Here is a 13,601-nt window from a genome sequence, read left to right on the forward strand (position 1 = left end):
TTTTGATCATCAGAATAATTGATAAAGATAAAAGATCTTATATTTTAGAATATCAGATCCTGCTCCCCATCCCAATCTATTAGAATATCAGATACTTTTCCCCATTATTACATCAGATAACCTTTCTATCTCCAGTGCTTCTCCATTATGTCATCCCCATCCACTCCCCATATGACATTGTTTGTCACCCTATTAAAACCTCTATACCCCACATTCGACACTGGATACTTGGAGACGAGAGTCCGATCCAGTCAATTGATTTACTGTCCAATAAATTAAATTATTATAACCCTCTAACCTCTATTTTGTCTCAGTTTCTTTAGCATTATACCTTTGACCCTGCTTCTTCCTCTGGATCAAGTAAGTCAGGTCACCTCTTAATTGGGCCAAATATAATGACCTCTACCCTTCAGGACCAACTGGCTCTTTGGATTCTTCTGTGAAAACTCTTTACTCCCACAGCAGTGTCAATCATTGCTAGAAAATGAGCTTTTTTTAAGTGCTTACTATATTCCAGGCCCTACAATAAAAGAAGCAAAAACAGTTTCTGCCCTCACAAAGAAATAACGTAAACAAAATTAAATACAAGATATGTGCAAAGTAGATGGAAGGTAATTTCTGAGAGGAAGATGAAAAGGTCTCCTAGAGAAGGAAAGCTTTGAGTTGACTCTTTAGGGAAGTCAGGGAAACCAGGAACCCCATTGGTAATCATCCAACTGACAAAAGGAGGGTCCCCTATCTAGAAAATGACAATAAAGCCCAGAGATCTTGGATGACTGATATCAAGAATAAAGAAAGTGATTAGATGCTGACACAAATCAATTTCCCCATTTATAAAATAAGGGGATTGAACTAAGTGGCCTCTGAGGCTTCTCCCAATCTTAGATTTAGAGCCAATAAAAACCTTCTTTTATAACATACAGAGAACATTTCATATCCTTTAATAAGCATTATGAAAATGTAAGTGATAAAAGCATTTTGAAGCTAAAATGGAGTTTTATGAATATACAATCCAACCTCCACATTTCATAAATGGTGGTAGAAAAAAATTATAAGATAATGAAGAAAGGGAGGTCACAGAAGTCACATAGCTAATTATTGGAAGATATGGGACTAGAACCCAATTCTCTTGAATCCTGTCCTATTATCTTTCAAGGGTTGTATATAACTTTGAAAAAGATATTTTATGTTCTCTGAAACATCTGCAAATGTGTGTGTGTGTGTGTGTGTGTGTGTGTGTGTGTGTGTGGCATGGATATGTATATATCTATATTTGTGTGTGTATAAAGGTATTTGTAAAATTGTAAAAAAGTAAAGAGTGATAGAGACCCTACTCCTATAAGGATTTTTCTATCTGTTTTGCTCTTCTTCTATTGACTAATTAATTCTATTAATAATAGAATAATAGAATCTATTAATAATAATATAAATAATTATTATTATTCTATTATTCTTGGTTTGGCTTATTTTTATGATATTGGAGATAATATGAAGTCCAAATTACACGGCTACAGAATGGAATACCAACATTTATTGACAAAGATCAGATTATTGAAATGCAGATTGATTTTGTCATATGATACTTGTTTTGAGCTTTCCATTGGACTGTGACACATTAAATTGTTCTAATAAAGTTTTAATTATAAAAGAGATTCCATTAAGTTCTTGAGCTTCATGAAACTTATCGCTCAATTCTGGATGAGGTTTTCCACACTGACCCACCCAAAATGCTTTCTTTACAAAAGATGACTTTGAACAGCGATATTATATTGCTAGCAACACGCGTGTTTCTTTACTTAACACTGTAAATTGCTTTGCCCCGTCCTTGAAATGCACCGTATAAATATTGCATTTGATCTTTAACTTACACTTCGTAAATAATTTATTTCAAAAATATTCCTCCATGAGGCCATCAGTTGCTGAAGTGTTCAGTTTTCTGGTAAAGCATTTATTTACTGCATGAGCTCTCAGTGCTTGGTAAAGGAATTGCTAAAAGCTGCATATGGAAGGAATTATGGTAATTGTATTAACGCTGAAATCTACAACACCGAATGCTCAAATCCGCTAAAAGGTTTTGCGCCTTTATATCTCCACCTCAATGGGCACTGATTCCATTGGAAATGTTTAACACTTCATGGGCAGGCTTCTGAGAGCAATTTTTTTTCCCTAATCACTCCAAGGTACATTTAACCATTTCTGAATGGATCCATCAGGAGATTTTCCTAAAATCTCTACCTGATAACCTATATCGCTTAAGTGTCTTCTGTGTTACATCCAAAAGAAAGAACAGGTTGAGAATACCATGGCCAAGAACGTAAGGAAATCTCATACCATTAATTTGGATAAAGGAACAGATTTTAATTCTCACACGGCAATATTCTGGTTAATGATGTGTCTCCTTAGGACATCCATTAAAAGTCCATTAAGTTAACAGAAAAAAATCTAATAAAGTTACCCTGGAAATTTTCTGGTAGATTAACGTTATGGACTTTTAATGACTGCTTCCTGTAGGTATGGCTCTATTAGCGAGGCTAATATACTAATTAAGCTTGAGCCTTAAGTGAGAAAAAGCTGTCTAGAGATTCTATATGAAGCAATATACATACATACAGATATATGTGCGTGTATACATATATAATATAATATAATATATTCTTAAGCAATATATATTTCTTGAGATATGGATGTGTTTTCTCAAGACATATGTATGCACACTTATATGTATTTGTATACGTGTATATATATATATTTCAAACATGTATGTATTTTTCAAGTACCAGAATTAAGACGGGTACAAGTCCCCAACCATGCTAACAAAACTAGACAAATGCCATTATTCTAGCCTCCATCAGCCACGGGGTTAACAGTCGTGATAATAATAGGGATGGAGACAGCAATTAGAATTATGTTTCCATGGATACAGGGAACTCCCAGGTCAGGAAAAACATAATTGGGTAAAAATAATAACATACATTTTTGGAATAATAAAATGGGCAGTAGCTGATTTAGAAAATGCCCCTGACAGGACTACCAATCCAAGGCAGCAAGAGAAAGATCAACATCTGCTCAACACAAAGAGAAAAAGACTGATGGATAGCAGAGTAAATGATAAATTGGTAAAATAAAATGACAGACGTTCTTCTAGAACAGAGCAACGTAAGGGCTGATAAAAGGCACCTGCTACTGGCTTTGTCTTCGAGCCTCTGGAAAGCTTAGATCCCAAAGTGGAATTGAAGGCCCTCAATAGGGGACATCTATGTGAATTTAGCCAGTGATTGAAAATGGTTAAATCTTGAGGATTTTTGTTTACACATATAGTACTGTACGGAAGCAATTATCAGTACTTGCCATCAGTAATCACAGTCAATGTGAGGAGAATAAAGTGAAGTTTGACCTCAAATCGAAATCTCAAACTCAGTTCTCCTGTTTCCTGGCAGCAGCCAGCTGGAGACAAAGACTTCCCTAGATGGTTTGTTCCTTGAAGGAAGGGATTCTCTTTGCCTTTCTCCGTAGCTCTCCCCCAGGACAGTACCCAGAGCACAGTGATAATTTAAGGAAGGTGAGCTGGCTGGGTTATGGATATTGAGCTCTGTAGCACCAGCTAATAAATAATCTGTCGTTTTCTATGGCATTAAGGTTGGCAAGGTAATCTCAGAGGAGAAGGCGGCAGGAAGGGGAAGTGAGAGAGGAGGATGAGGAAGGATTTCTTGCAGAACCGAGTCTGGAAAGGAAGGAAGATGGGGTGGGACAGCAGACCAGGCACAAGACAGAACGAGAAACGTTGAAGCTGGCAAAGAAGCGCCCTGGATCAGGGATGCATGGAGGTCAAGGTCAGTGGCCCTCAAGGGACCTGGGGAGAGTCAACTTGGAAAGTAGGAAGAGACCAGGTTGTCCAAAGCTTAAAAGACAAAGGAGCTTTATTGTGATCATAGAAATAATAAGAAGACACTGGAGTTTATTGAGTTGGGGGCTTCAGGAAGATCATGTTGGCAATTGAGTGAAGGAGGGGGTGAGAGAGAAGATTGAGACAGGAAGCCTAACCGCCAGACAACTGAAGTCCAAGTGTGGTAGAATATTCCTTCCTTATAGAAGATGAGCTGAGGGACAGCACCCAGGTACCCCAAATAGTCAATAAGCATCTGAGGCCCAGATTCCATCTCCAATAACGTCATCCCCCACCTGTCTCAGAGGTCAGATACTCTGGTCCTCTCATTTACAGAGTCTGCTCTGCTCATTATCTCTATCTAATCATTACTTAATGGCAGAGCCAAGATGAAAGTCCTCAGAATCTCAAGTCAGGACTTTTTCCATCGCATCAGACTGTCCCTTGGCTCTTTGATATATCTGGCAACCAATAGGTGCTTAATAATTGCTGGTTGACTTGACTGGAAGTCGGTTCTTAGTTGAGCCAATTATAAAAGCTTAACCTTAGTAAAGGGACTGAATGCCACTTGAATTACCTTATAGCTATACCAGGAATCCCTTACATCAACATAGCATGAATACAGCATGAGAGCTGATTGTCATGGGTCATAAGACCTAGAAATAATATTCATTGATTTTTGGAGAAGCCTCTGGGGATAAGCGGCCCCAGTGATAATCTAGTTCAGCCTCTCATTTGACACTTCAGGAAACTGGACCACAAGAGATTAAGGAACCAGTCTGAGGATACAAAGTAGTAAGAATTCACAGGTAGAATTTGAATCCTGATTGTTTGGTGCCAGAACTAGTGTTTTACCTTTTCAGATGCAATTTGGACAGGACAGCCCTTGGGGTCCCTTCCAAATCTGAGAGCTTGCATATAATTTGAATTCAGCTCATGCAAAGAAATGATTTTTTTTATTCAAAGAATTACGTTTTTCTTGCCTTGATATCTATCTTTCCCTCTCTCCCTCTTCCTCTCCTATATATATGTGTGTGTGTGTGTGTGTGTGTGTTTGTGTGTGTGTATGTGTGTGTATGTGTGTCTATATATATGTATATGTATATGTATATATATTTTTGCTAAGGCAATTGGGGTAAAATGACTTGCCCAGGATCACACAGCTAGGAAGAATTAAGCATTTGAGGCTGAATTTGAACTCAGGTCCTCCTGACTTTTGGGCAAGCTCTCTATCCACTGCACCATCTAGCTGCCCCTCAATTTCTGTATTTTAATAGTATATGTATATATCCATCTATTTTTGTTCTTGTTGTGCTGTTGAATTTTTTGGTCCAGACTTATGATTTTATCTTAACTATGGAAAATTTTCCTGACCAAAATTCCCTCCACCAATATCAGCTGTCAATTGTACTCATCGTAGTGACTGCACACCCCATCCCTTAAGATTTTGAACCACCCAACTCCTTCTAGTCAGTGCCATTCTCATTCCCATCCCATAAATTCTCTACAAGGAGGTCACCCCACCTAGAGTTCTCAACTTTGCAGAAAACTTTCTACTCCACATTTGTTACCTTATTTCCATTGTGCTCTCCTAAGAATTCCTAACATCAATGGAATTAAAGGTCCAGACTAGATCATAAAAGCCATATACTTAAACATATAAAAATTTCATCCAAGTACATGTATATGTGTTATATTTTATTTTTATATTTATATAAATATATATAAATAGAAATATGTATTTCTATTTATATTTTGTTATATATAATTTTTGCATTGCATATGTATATGAACATTGTATATGTTCCATTTCTTTCTTCCCTTTTTTTTTTTTTTACCTATTTTGCAGTAATTATCAGCCACAAAATCTTCCAGATTGATCATCTTCCAAAAACTGTCGTCCCATCCACTGTCTGCAGAATAGGTCCATTTGCATACCAAAGAACAAAGAGATCTAAGGAGATAACAAATTAGAATTATGGATATTGACAAGTTTTTCTTGGGCTTCTCAAAGCCAAGAATGATCTAAGGTGTCGTCTAACCCTTGGACACATGACAGACAAATTCCAACTGCCCAAAGTGCCCCAAATAAGGCAATAGAAAGGATACCACAGCAGGAGAAAGAAGACCCAGGGTCCTGGCCTATTTTTAGTCCCTTTATGACCTTAGAAAAGTCACTATTCCTGTCTGAGCCCATGAAGGTTGACCTTGTGTCAATAGAATCTGTAGTCAATCTTACATGTGTCATGAACTGAAGGGTATCAGCAGATTTTTATTCTCCCAAATCTCCCATCTTATATTGTTTGGCATGGAGCTGCTCAGACATTTCCCTCATTAGTTCAAGTGTTCACTCATAGTTGAGAATAACATGAAAGGAACAAAACCATCATGGTGTAGGGGATCATGGAATTCTTAATTCTCTTAAATTAGAAGGGACTTTGGGGGTCATTTAGCCTAGATTCCTTATTTGCAGGAAATTGAGAACCAAAGAAGTTGAATGATTTGTCTAAAACAACTATGTTAGTGTCAGGATTCAATTCAAAACCATTCAATGTTTTTTCCACTATTATAATGCCATCATCCCAATAAAACCAGATTTTAGGTCAAAAGACATGGATTTCAGGTCTAATTCTTATATACATATTAATCATGACACATAACTACATTGACTCTCAGCTTACCCAGTAGTAAAACAGGATTAGAAATCTTTCCCTTTCTACCTCATTGCATTGTTGCATTTGTAGGAAATCAGTTGATCAAAAGGCATTTATTCATTATAGGTTCACTGAGCACAATTCAAGGACATACAAATACAAAAATAAAACAACCTCTGCCCATAAGGAACTTAGGTTTTTTATTAAAGTTTTTTTTTCAAAACATATATAGAGAGAATTTTCCAAATTTTCCCCTCTTCCCTGCCCACTTCCCTAGATGGCAAGTAATCTAATATATTTTAAACATCTAAAAATACATCCTGCCATCTAGGAGAGGGGTTTGGGGGGAAGGAGGGGAAAAATTACAACGAAAGATTTGGCAATTGTCAATGCTGTAAAATTACCCATGCATATAACTTGTAAATAAAAAGCTATTAATAAAATAATAATAATAATAAACATCTAAAATATATGTTAAATCCAATACATGTAGACATATTTATACAATAATCTGGCTACACAAGGAAAATCAGATCAAAAAGGAAAAAAAAATGAGAAAGAAAACAAAATTTAAGCAAACAACAAAAAGAGTGAAAATGCTATGTTGTGATTGACATTCAGTCCCTTCTCTCTGGGTACAGATGGCTCTCTTCATCACAAGATCTTTGGAACTGGCCTTAATCATCTCATTGTTGAAGAGAGTCACGTCAGTCAGAATTGATCATTGTCTAGTCTTGTTGTTGCTGTATACAATGATCTTCTGGTCCTGCTCATTTCACTCAGCATCAGTTCATGTAAGTCTCTCCAGCCTCTCTGAAATCATCCTGCTGATCATTTCTTAAACAACAATAATCTTCCATAACACTCCTATACCAGAACTTATTCAGCCATTCCCCAACTGATGGGGAGCCACTCAGTTTCCAGTTTCTTGCCATTACAAAAAGGGTTGCCATGAATATTTCTGCACATGTAGATCCCTTTCCCAAGGAGCTAATATTTTATAAAGGAAGGCAATATGTGTAAATCTATCTCCAAACGACCAAAAAGCTAGTCTCAGAGCTACGAAGACCAGGGATAAAGTCCAAGCTCTAACACATTCTGTGAGGATTGACCCCATCAGCAAGCCACTGGCCTGGGCCATAATCCTTGAGGACTTTGCTTCAGAGAACCTGCTGCCCTCCGACAGAAGAGTTTCCCATTCCAGGACTCCCTAAGTCATCAAAATCCTGGCTCTTTGCCTCTTTGCATCATAAGGCAGTTTGGAAGGAAACATATGTGAAGACTGCACCCAGTCTTCAGTTCATCTTTTTTGCCACAAGGATCTCAGACAGCCGTGGAGATGATGTGACTGTCATCCATGGAGAACCCTTTGCTTTCACTCTTGGACCTAAGACCTTTCATTACCTTTAAACAGAGGTAAGCTTTTAATAGCCCACCACTGCTTGGTCAGGAAACACTAAGAATATTCATTTTTCTTCCTTTTCTAGCTGGGACCCAGGATCCATCAATATGGGGATTTCCCATTGACTAGTCAATGGGAGTCTGGCATCTGGGACTGCAAGCCAGGGTTTTAAATTTAAAGTTATTTTTTTTTTCCTTCGCTATTCCATAAAATGGTTCCTCTACATGTATTCTATTCAGAATGTTTTACTATATAAAGATGGAAACGATTTCTTTCCTTTTTTCCCTATAGCATATATTAAATTCACACTGGTATCTTTAATCCTCCACCATCTATTTCTGAAATGGATTGTGTTACAGCTTCAACCAGAAAATATACGATATCATTATTCTCTTCAAAGAATTGTTTTTTTTATTAAATCCACCCCACAGATCATAAGTAACAATATTAATAATAGCTAGTATTTATAGGACATATTAAGGCTCACAAGATGGTTCACATAGATCATCTTATTTGATTCTATGAATAACCCTAGATCATAGATACTATTATTTTTATCCCATATTACATTACAAAACTAAGTCTGAGAACACTTGGGGCAGGGAAGTAGCAATGTGGATAATGTGTTGGATCTGAAGTCAGGAAGGTACTCTTTCTGAGTTCAAATTTAGCCTGTTTATGTGACCCTGGTCAAGTCATTTAACTCTTTGCCTCAGTTTCCTTATCTAGGAAATGGTCTGGAGGAGATATACTCTAGTATCTTTGCAAAAAAACACCTCAAATGGGACAGCTAGATGGGGTACTAGATAGAACACTGGCTCTGATGTCAGGACGACTTTGGTTCAAATCTAACCTCAACTATTTACTAATTGTGTGACCTTAGACAAGTCACTTAGATTCAGCTTTTTTATCTGTAATATGAGCTGGAGAAGGAAATAAACAATATCTTTGCCAAAAAACAAAACAAAACAAAACACCCAAATAGGGTCATCGTGAAGCAGATATGACTGAGACACTGTGACCTATCCAGCAAGCACCTGAGGCAGAATTTGAACTCATTTTGTCCTGATTCTAGCCTCGATAGTATCTCTACAGTAAGACTGCTGAGGGAAGGACTTGATATAGGAGTGGAGATTAATATGATTTCTGAACCCTCAAGTTTAAGATGGCTCATGATTCAACTCCCAATGCTTGAACTAGCCAGGAATGAATTCTTCCTTTCTGTATAGAAAATCAGATTGCGATCACTCTTCTTGGTACTAACATTTCTTCTCCTGCTCTATTCAACTTCAATAACATTTATTCAATGCTAACCGGGCACTGCAGTAGGCAGGTACAGATAAAGCAAGAAGGGGGAAAGTCCCAGTTCTCAACAAGCCCATAGTTTAATGGGGAAGACAATTTCCAAATGACTACGTATAAAAAAAAAAGATAAATACAGGAAAAAAAAAAAAAAAAAGGAAGATCCTCAATAAAGGGAAGGTGAACTCCAAAGCAGCAGCTATTTCAGCATGAACTGTTATCATTCTTTCTGAGTCATATGCTATTCCTCAGACCAGGACAAACTGGATAATTCAGAAAATGTCATCTCTCCCTTTTTCTTGCCCAAGTTTCCACATTTGTAAAACGAAGCTAGTAACTGGATGATCTCCAAGGACTCTTCAGTGTCTGATTTTCTATGATCTTCGGTCGAATCTCCATCTTTGATAAGAGCACAACACCATCTTTCTTTCTTGGAGCCCCACCCGTTCAAACACTGTACCAGATTGAATTTCGGAGCTATTAGGGCACACATAAAGGGAATACAGTGGTAAAAATCCTGACCATATAATTGAACCCTTAAAGCTGTTTGGCCAGGAACAAAAAGAACTTTGGACTCGCCTGTTTAGGCTTAAAGGAAAACACACCTACACAGCCTCCAGTTTGCAAGAACGCAGGAACCCGGGCTCTATCAGCTATTTCTCCAAAGAGGGTTGTTTTGTTTTTTGTAAAAAAGCCATGATTGTGTGACTGTATTATTTATATGCCATCCACAGTATTTACATTTCAAGCCCCACACTTTCCAGGGAAACCTTTTGTTCTCTTTCTAATGAGGGCAGAACCTGGATAGTCTCAAGTGAACCAGCCAGTGTAGAACTAGCGCATTTGGACAGGGGAGAAAGGGAGAGAGGAATGAATCACAGAGATAGGCTTGGCCAAAGATTCCAGTCCAACAGGCCTAGAATGGGGTGTTTTTCCAAGTTTTATGGCAAGTTGACTTAAGGAACCCAAGCTCCAACCCGCGGGGAGGGCCGACTTTTAACTGGATAAACCAAGAAACAAGAGGGATCCTTGATGGGTCTGTTTGGCTGAAACTGCTTCATGTCCAGCAGCATCGGTCCTGGGGAGTGTCTGTCAAAGTTCAGTTTTCCTGGTATTGGTTCTGGGCTTCCTCAGGACTTGCTGACAGGCCTCTGACAGGCTGAACTAATGTAAGCTATGAGATAGCACAGGGCCATATTAAGTTGCCATTTTGGGGAGTGTGTGGCTGATAAAATGGTCCAATGGGACTGGGACAGTGTGGCACTGGCACGAAAGGCCTGGAAAGCAAATGCAGATTAGGAATGGGGGGTCCGCTCCCCTCTTCCAGCAGGCGCTCCAAAATTCTTTTTCTAAGCTGGAGAGAGAATGTCATGTAATGGAAGCCTGGAGGTAATAGTTTGCACTGGGATCTAGCCTGAGGGACGCCAAGGGACTCAGAAAGAGCCAACACTTTATAGTGTGCACAGAACTTGCTTGCCTTTTAAAAAACCTCCTTTTAAAGGAGTTCCTGGGGAGTTTTATTCTCTTTTTACAGCTGAGGAAACTGAGGTTCAGAGACTCATTAAGTCTAGGAATATATAGCTAACATTATATAGCATTTATGATATAGCAAGCACTGTGCTAAGCACTTTACAATTATTATTTCATTTGATCCTTACTATGACCTGTGAGATAACTGTTATGTGATCCCATTTTACAGATAGGGAAAGTGAGCTCAACAGGTTAAGTGGCCTGCCTAAGATCACCCTTACTAGCTGGGCACATTTAACTCTCTTGTTCCTTATTCCAGGCTAGATGTTCCATAGTTAAAGGGACCTTAGAACTTCCTAAACCATTCTCATTTTGTACATTACAGAATAACAGTTTTGAAGCTGGCAGGACCCCTAAAATCCAGCTAGTCCAATTCCTTCATTCTCCAGATGACAAAAAAGAAGCCCCAGAGGCTGAGTGTCTTGCCTAAGCTCCCAGAGCCCTCATGAAGGCTGGTTCAGATCCCAGACCTTCAAATATAGAGTCTTCTGTATTATATCCCGATCTGATTTGTTACTCTAACCCCTGCACTATTCATTTAACAAGATTGTCTTGAGAAGCAAACAAAATGTATGAATGCACCTTAACTATTGTCATTGATGTTAAAAATAATAATAAAGAGAAGATGGAGAAAGTAGCACATAGTATTTAAATCTTTAGCTAGATTTAAAGGTTGACAACATGATTCCTACTCTGATCTATGGACAAGTTACAACCTCCCTGATTTAAGTTTCCTCTTTTGCAAATGGAAGAATTTGAACTAGAAGACCTCTTTAATCCATTCCATTATAGCATCCCAGCATCTGGAGTTAGAAGGGAACTTCTATATCTATGAAGTATAGCACTATTTTACAAATGAGGGAACTGAGGCTCGAAATGAAAAAAAAGGAACCTGAATGACTTAGGGAAAAGCCTATCATCCTTCAGGGCTTCAATTTTCTTAATTGAAGAGGTGAGACTATGTTTTCTATGGTTCCTTCCACCTATAATACATTATATGGACTTCTGGATTTGTCTAAAATCACACAATTTATAAGAGGCTCAATCCTTTGGCTCCTCTCCAAAGTAGCATGTTGCCTCTCATGTGAGGAGAGGAAAAAAAAAATCTATCTGACTGCAGAGGGAACTCTTTAACCAACTTAGTTTGTGTTTGTTTATTGTTGTTGTTTAAACAAGTGTACAGAAAACTGACAGCCTGGCAGAGGATGACTGTAGGAGAGTAGGATAGTGCTGGAAAAAAGTATCAGAAAGACCAAATCTTGCAACAGGTTTAGCACTGAGTGACAGTTAAAAATGACTTTTTTAAAAAAATGGGAGTCCTTTATTTTGTTCTGTTTTGTTTTCGTTATATTGGTTTTAAAGAGCAGAAAAAGAAGTGTGAGCCTTTTCTCATGGTGGACCATGCTAATAGATGATGGAGAGAAGGTCTAATTAAAAAAAAAAAAGTTAGTTGGGGTTTGTTATTGTGTATCCACATCAATCTCTTTAGATATCTCCCCTTTTGTAACCCACTGCAACAAATACTCTTTGGCTCTCCAGAATTTCTTCTTTAAGCATTTCCCACTTTTCTGGGTTCACTTCTTTTATAGAATTTAATTCGTGGACTATGTCCCTTTTCTAAAATTAGAATGTATTCTTGACAACCCTCCTTTTCTAGCATACAATCTAGGGGGAAAGGATGTCGTTTCCATCCAGCTCCGCAGTGTTGAGAATAAAAACCAGTATAGAATGATTCCTAATTTCTTCTTCCATCTTTGGCAAATACAATTATCTATAAGGTAATATTCATGGCGGTGTTTTTCCCTCCCTCTGGAAATGGGGCCAGTATTATCCACTGTGGGTCGGGGTGTGAGCTCGATGAAACGAGCTTGACAAAGCGCTGCCAAGCCCTTCTGCGAGACGGGCTGGTGAAGAGGAAGGTGTTAGGATAATGGCAAGTGATGTTGACACCTGCTCTTGTTGTGTCTGGTATCTCATTTTCTTAATAGAAGAAAAATGGGAAGAGTTGAAAAGTGACAGAAAATTGCTGCTGAGCAGAGAAGCAGTCTTCTGATTAAAAGCATGCAAGGAGGATGTTCAAAGGCACTCCGAAAGCCAAAGACGCTGCCAAGAAGTCACTTTTAAATGGGAACAATCCACCAAACTCGAGGGGCCCGCTGACTCTACCACCGCTTGCCCATCGCCTAGAGCTTTGGTGTAAAATCTTTATGTCATGTTTCTATCACTTTGGAGGCTGAAATCAAAGTACTCAATGATCATAATACTCAGAAGTAGAAAATGTAAGCTTCAGGAAGGCAGAAGCTGAGTATCTTTTCTATTTTATTATTGTACTTCTTTATCTCAAATGCTTGGGAAATTATTTATACTTAATAAATAGTCATTACATTGAATTCAGTTAAATGGATAAAGAATTAAAATATTGAATAATATTATCATTTTATCTCAACTCTTCTTTAAAGTGAGGATAATGAAAAAAAAAAAAAACAGAAAACTTCCTTAAAAAACTGCAAAGAAATTTGAGACTTCTACTGCATCATGAAACAAAATGAATTTGAATTATTTCAATTTAATGATTGTTATATGTGTGTGAGAGAGACACAGAGAGAAAAAGAGACACAGAGGAAAAGAGAGACAAAAAGAGAAAGAGAGAGAGAAAGAGATAGAGAAAGAACAAGAAAGAGATAGAGGAAGAGAAAGAGACAGAGAAATAGCTAGGTAGAGAGACATAGCCATTTCAGGTGAGGGAAGTGTAAACCCCTTCTCAGAGTAACGATTTTTTTTACATGGAGGGAAATGTTAAATTTACATTAGAACTTAGTGAAACTAAAGG

The 13,601-nt window shown here is 37.9% G+C and overlaps 1 protein-coding gene across 1 annotated transcript in view; it reads right to left on the bottom strand.

Moving 5' to 3' along the window:
- The window catches only part of FGGY (FGGY carbohydrate kinase domain containing), a 518,439-nt gene that overhangs the window by 277,217 nt on the left and 227,621 nt on the right, over positions 1 to 13,601 (bottom strand). Inside the window, 1 exon segment of the mRNA XM_051999569.1 lies at positions 5,722 to 5,837. Coding sequence (XP_051855529.1) covers positions 5,722 to 5,837 — 116 coding nt within the window.

This window comes from Antechinus flavipes, chromosome 4, assembly GCF_016432865.1.
Source record: "Antechinus flavipes isolate AdamAnt ecotype Samford, QLD, Australia chromosome 4, AdamAnt_v2, whole genome shotgun sequence".
Taxonomy (NCBI): Eukaryota; Metazoa; Chordata; class Mammalia; order Dasyuromorphia; family Dasyuridae; genus Antechinus; species Antechinus flavipes.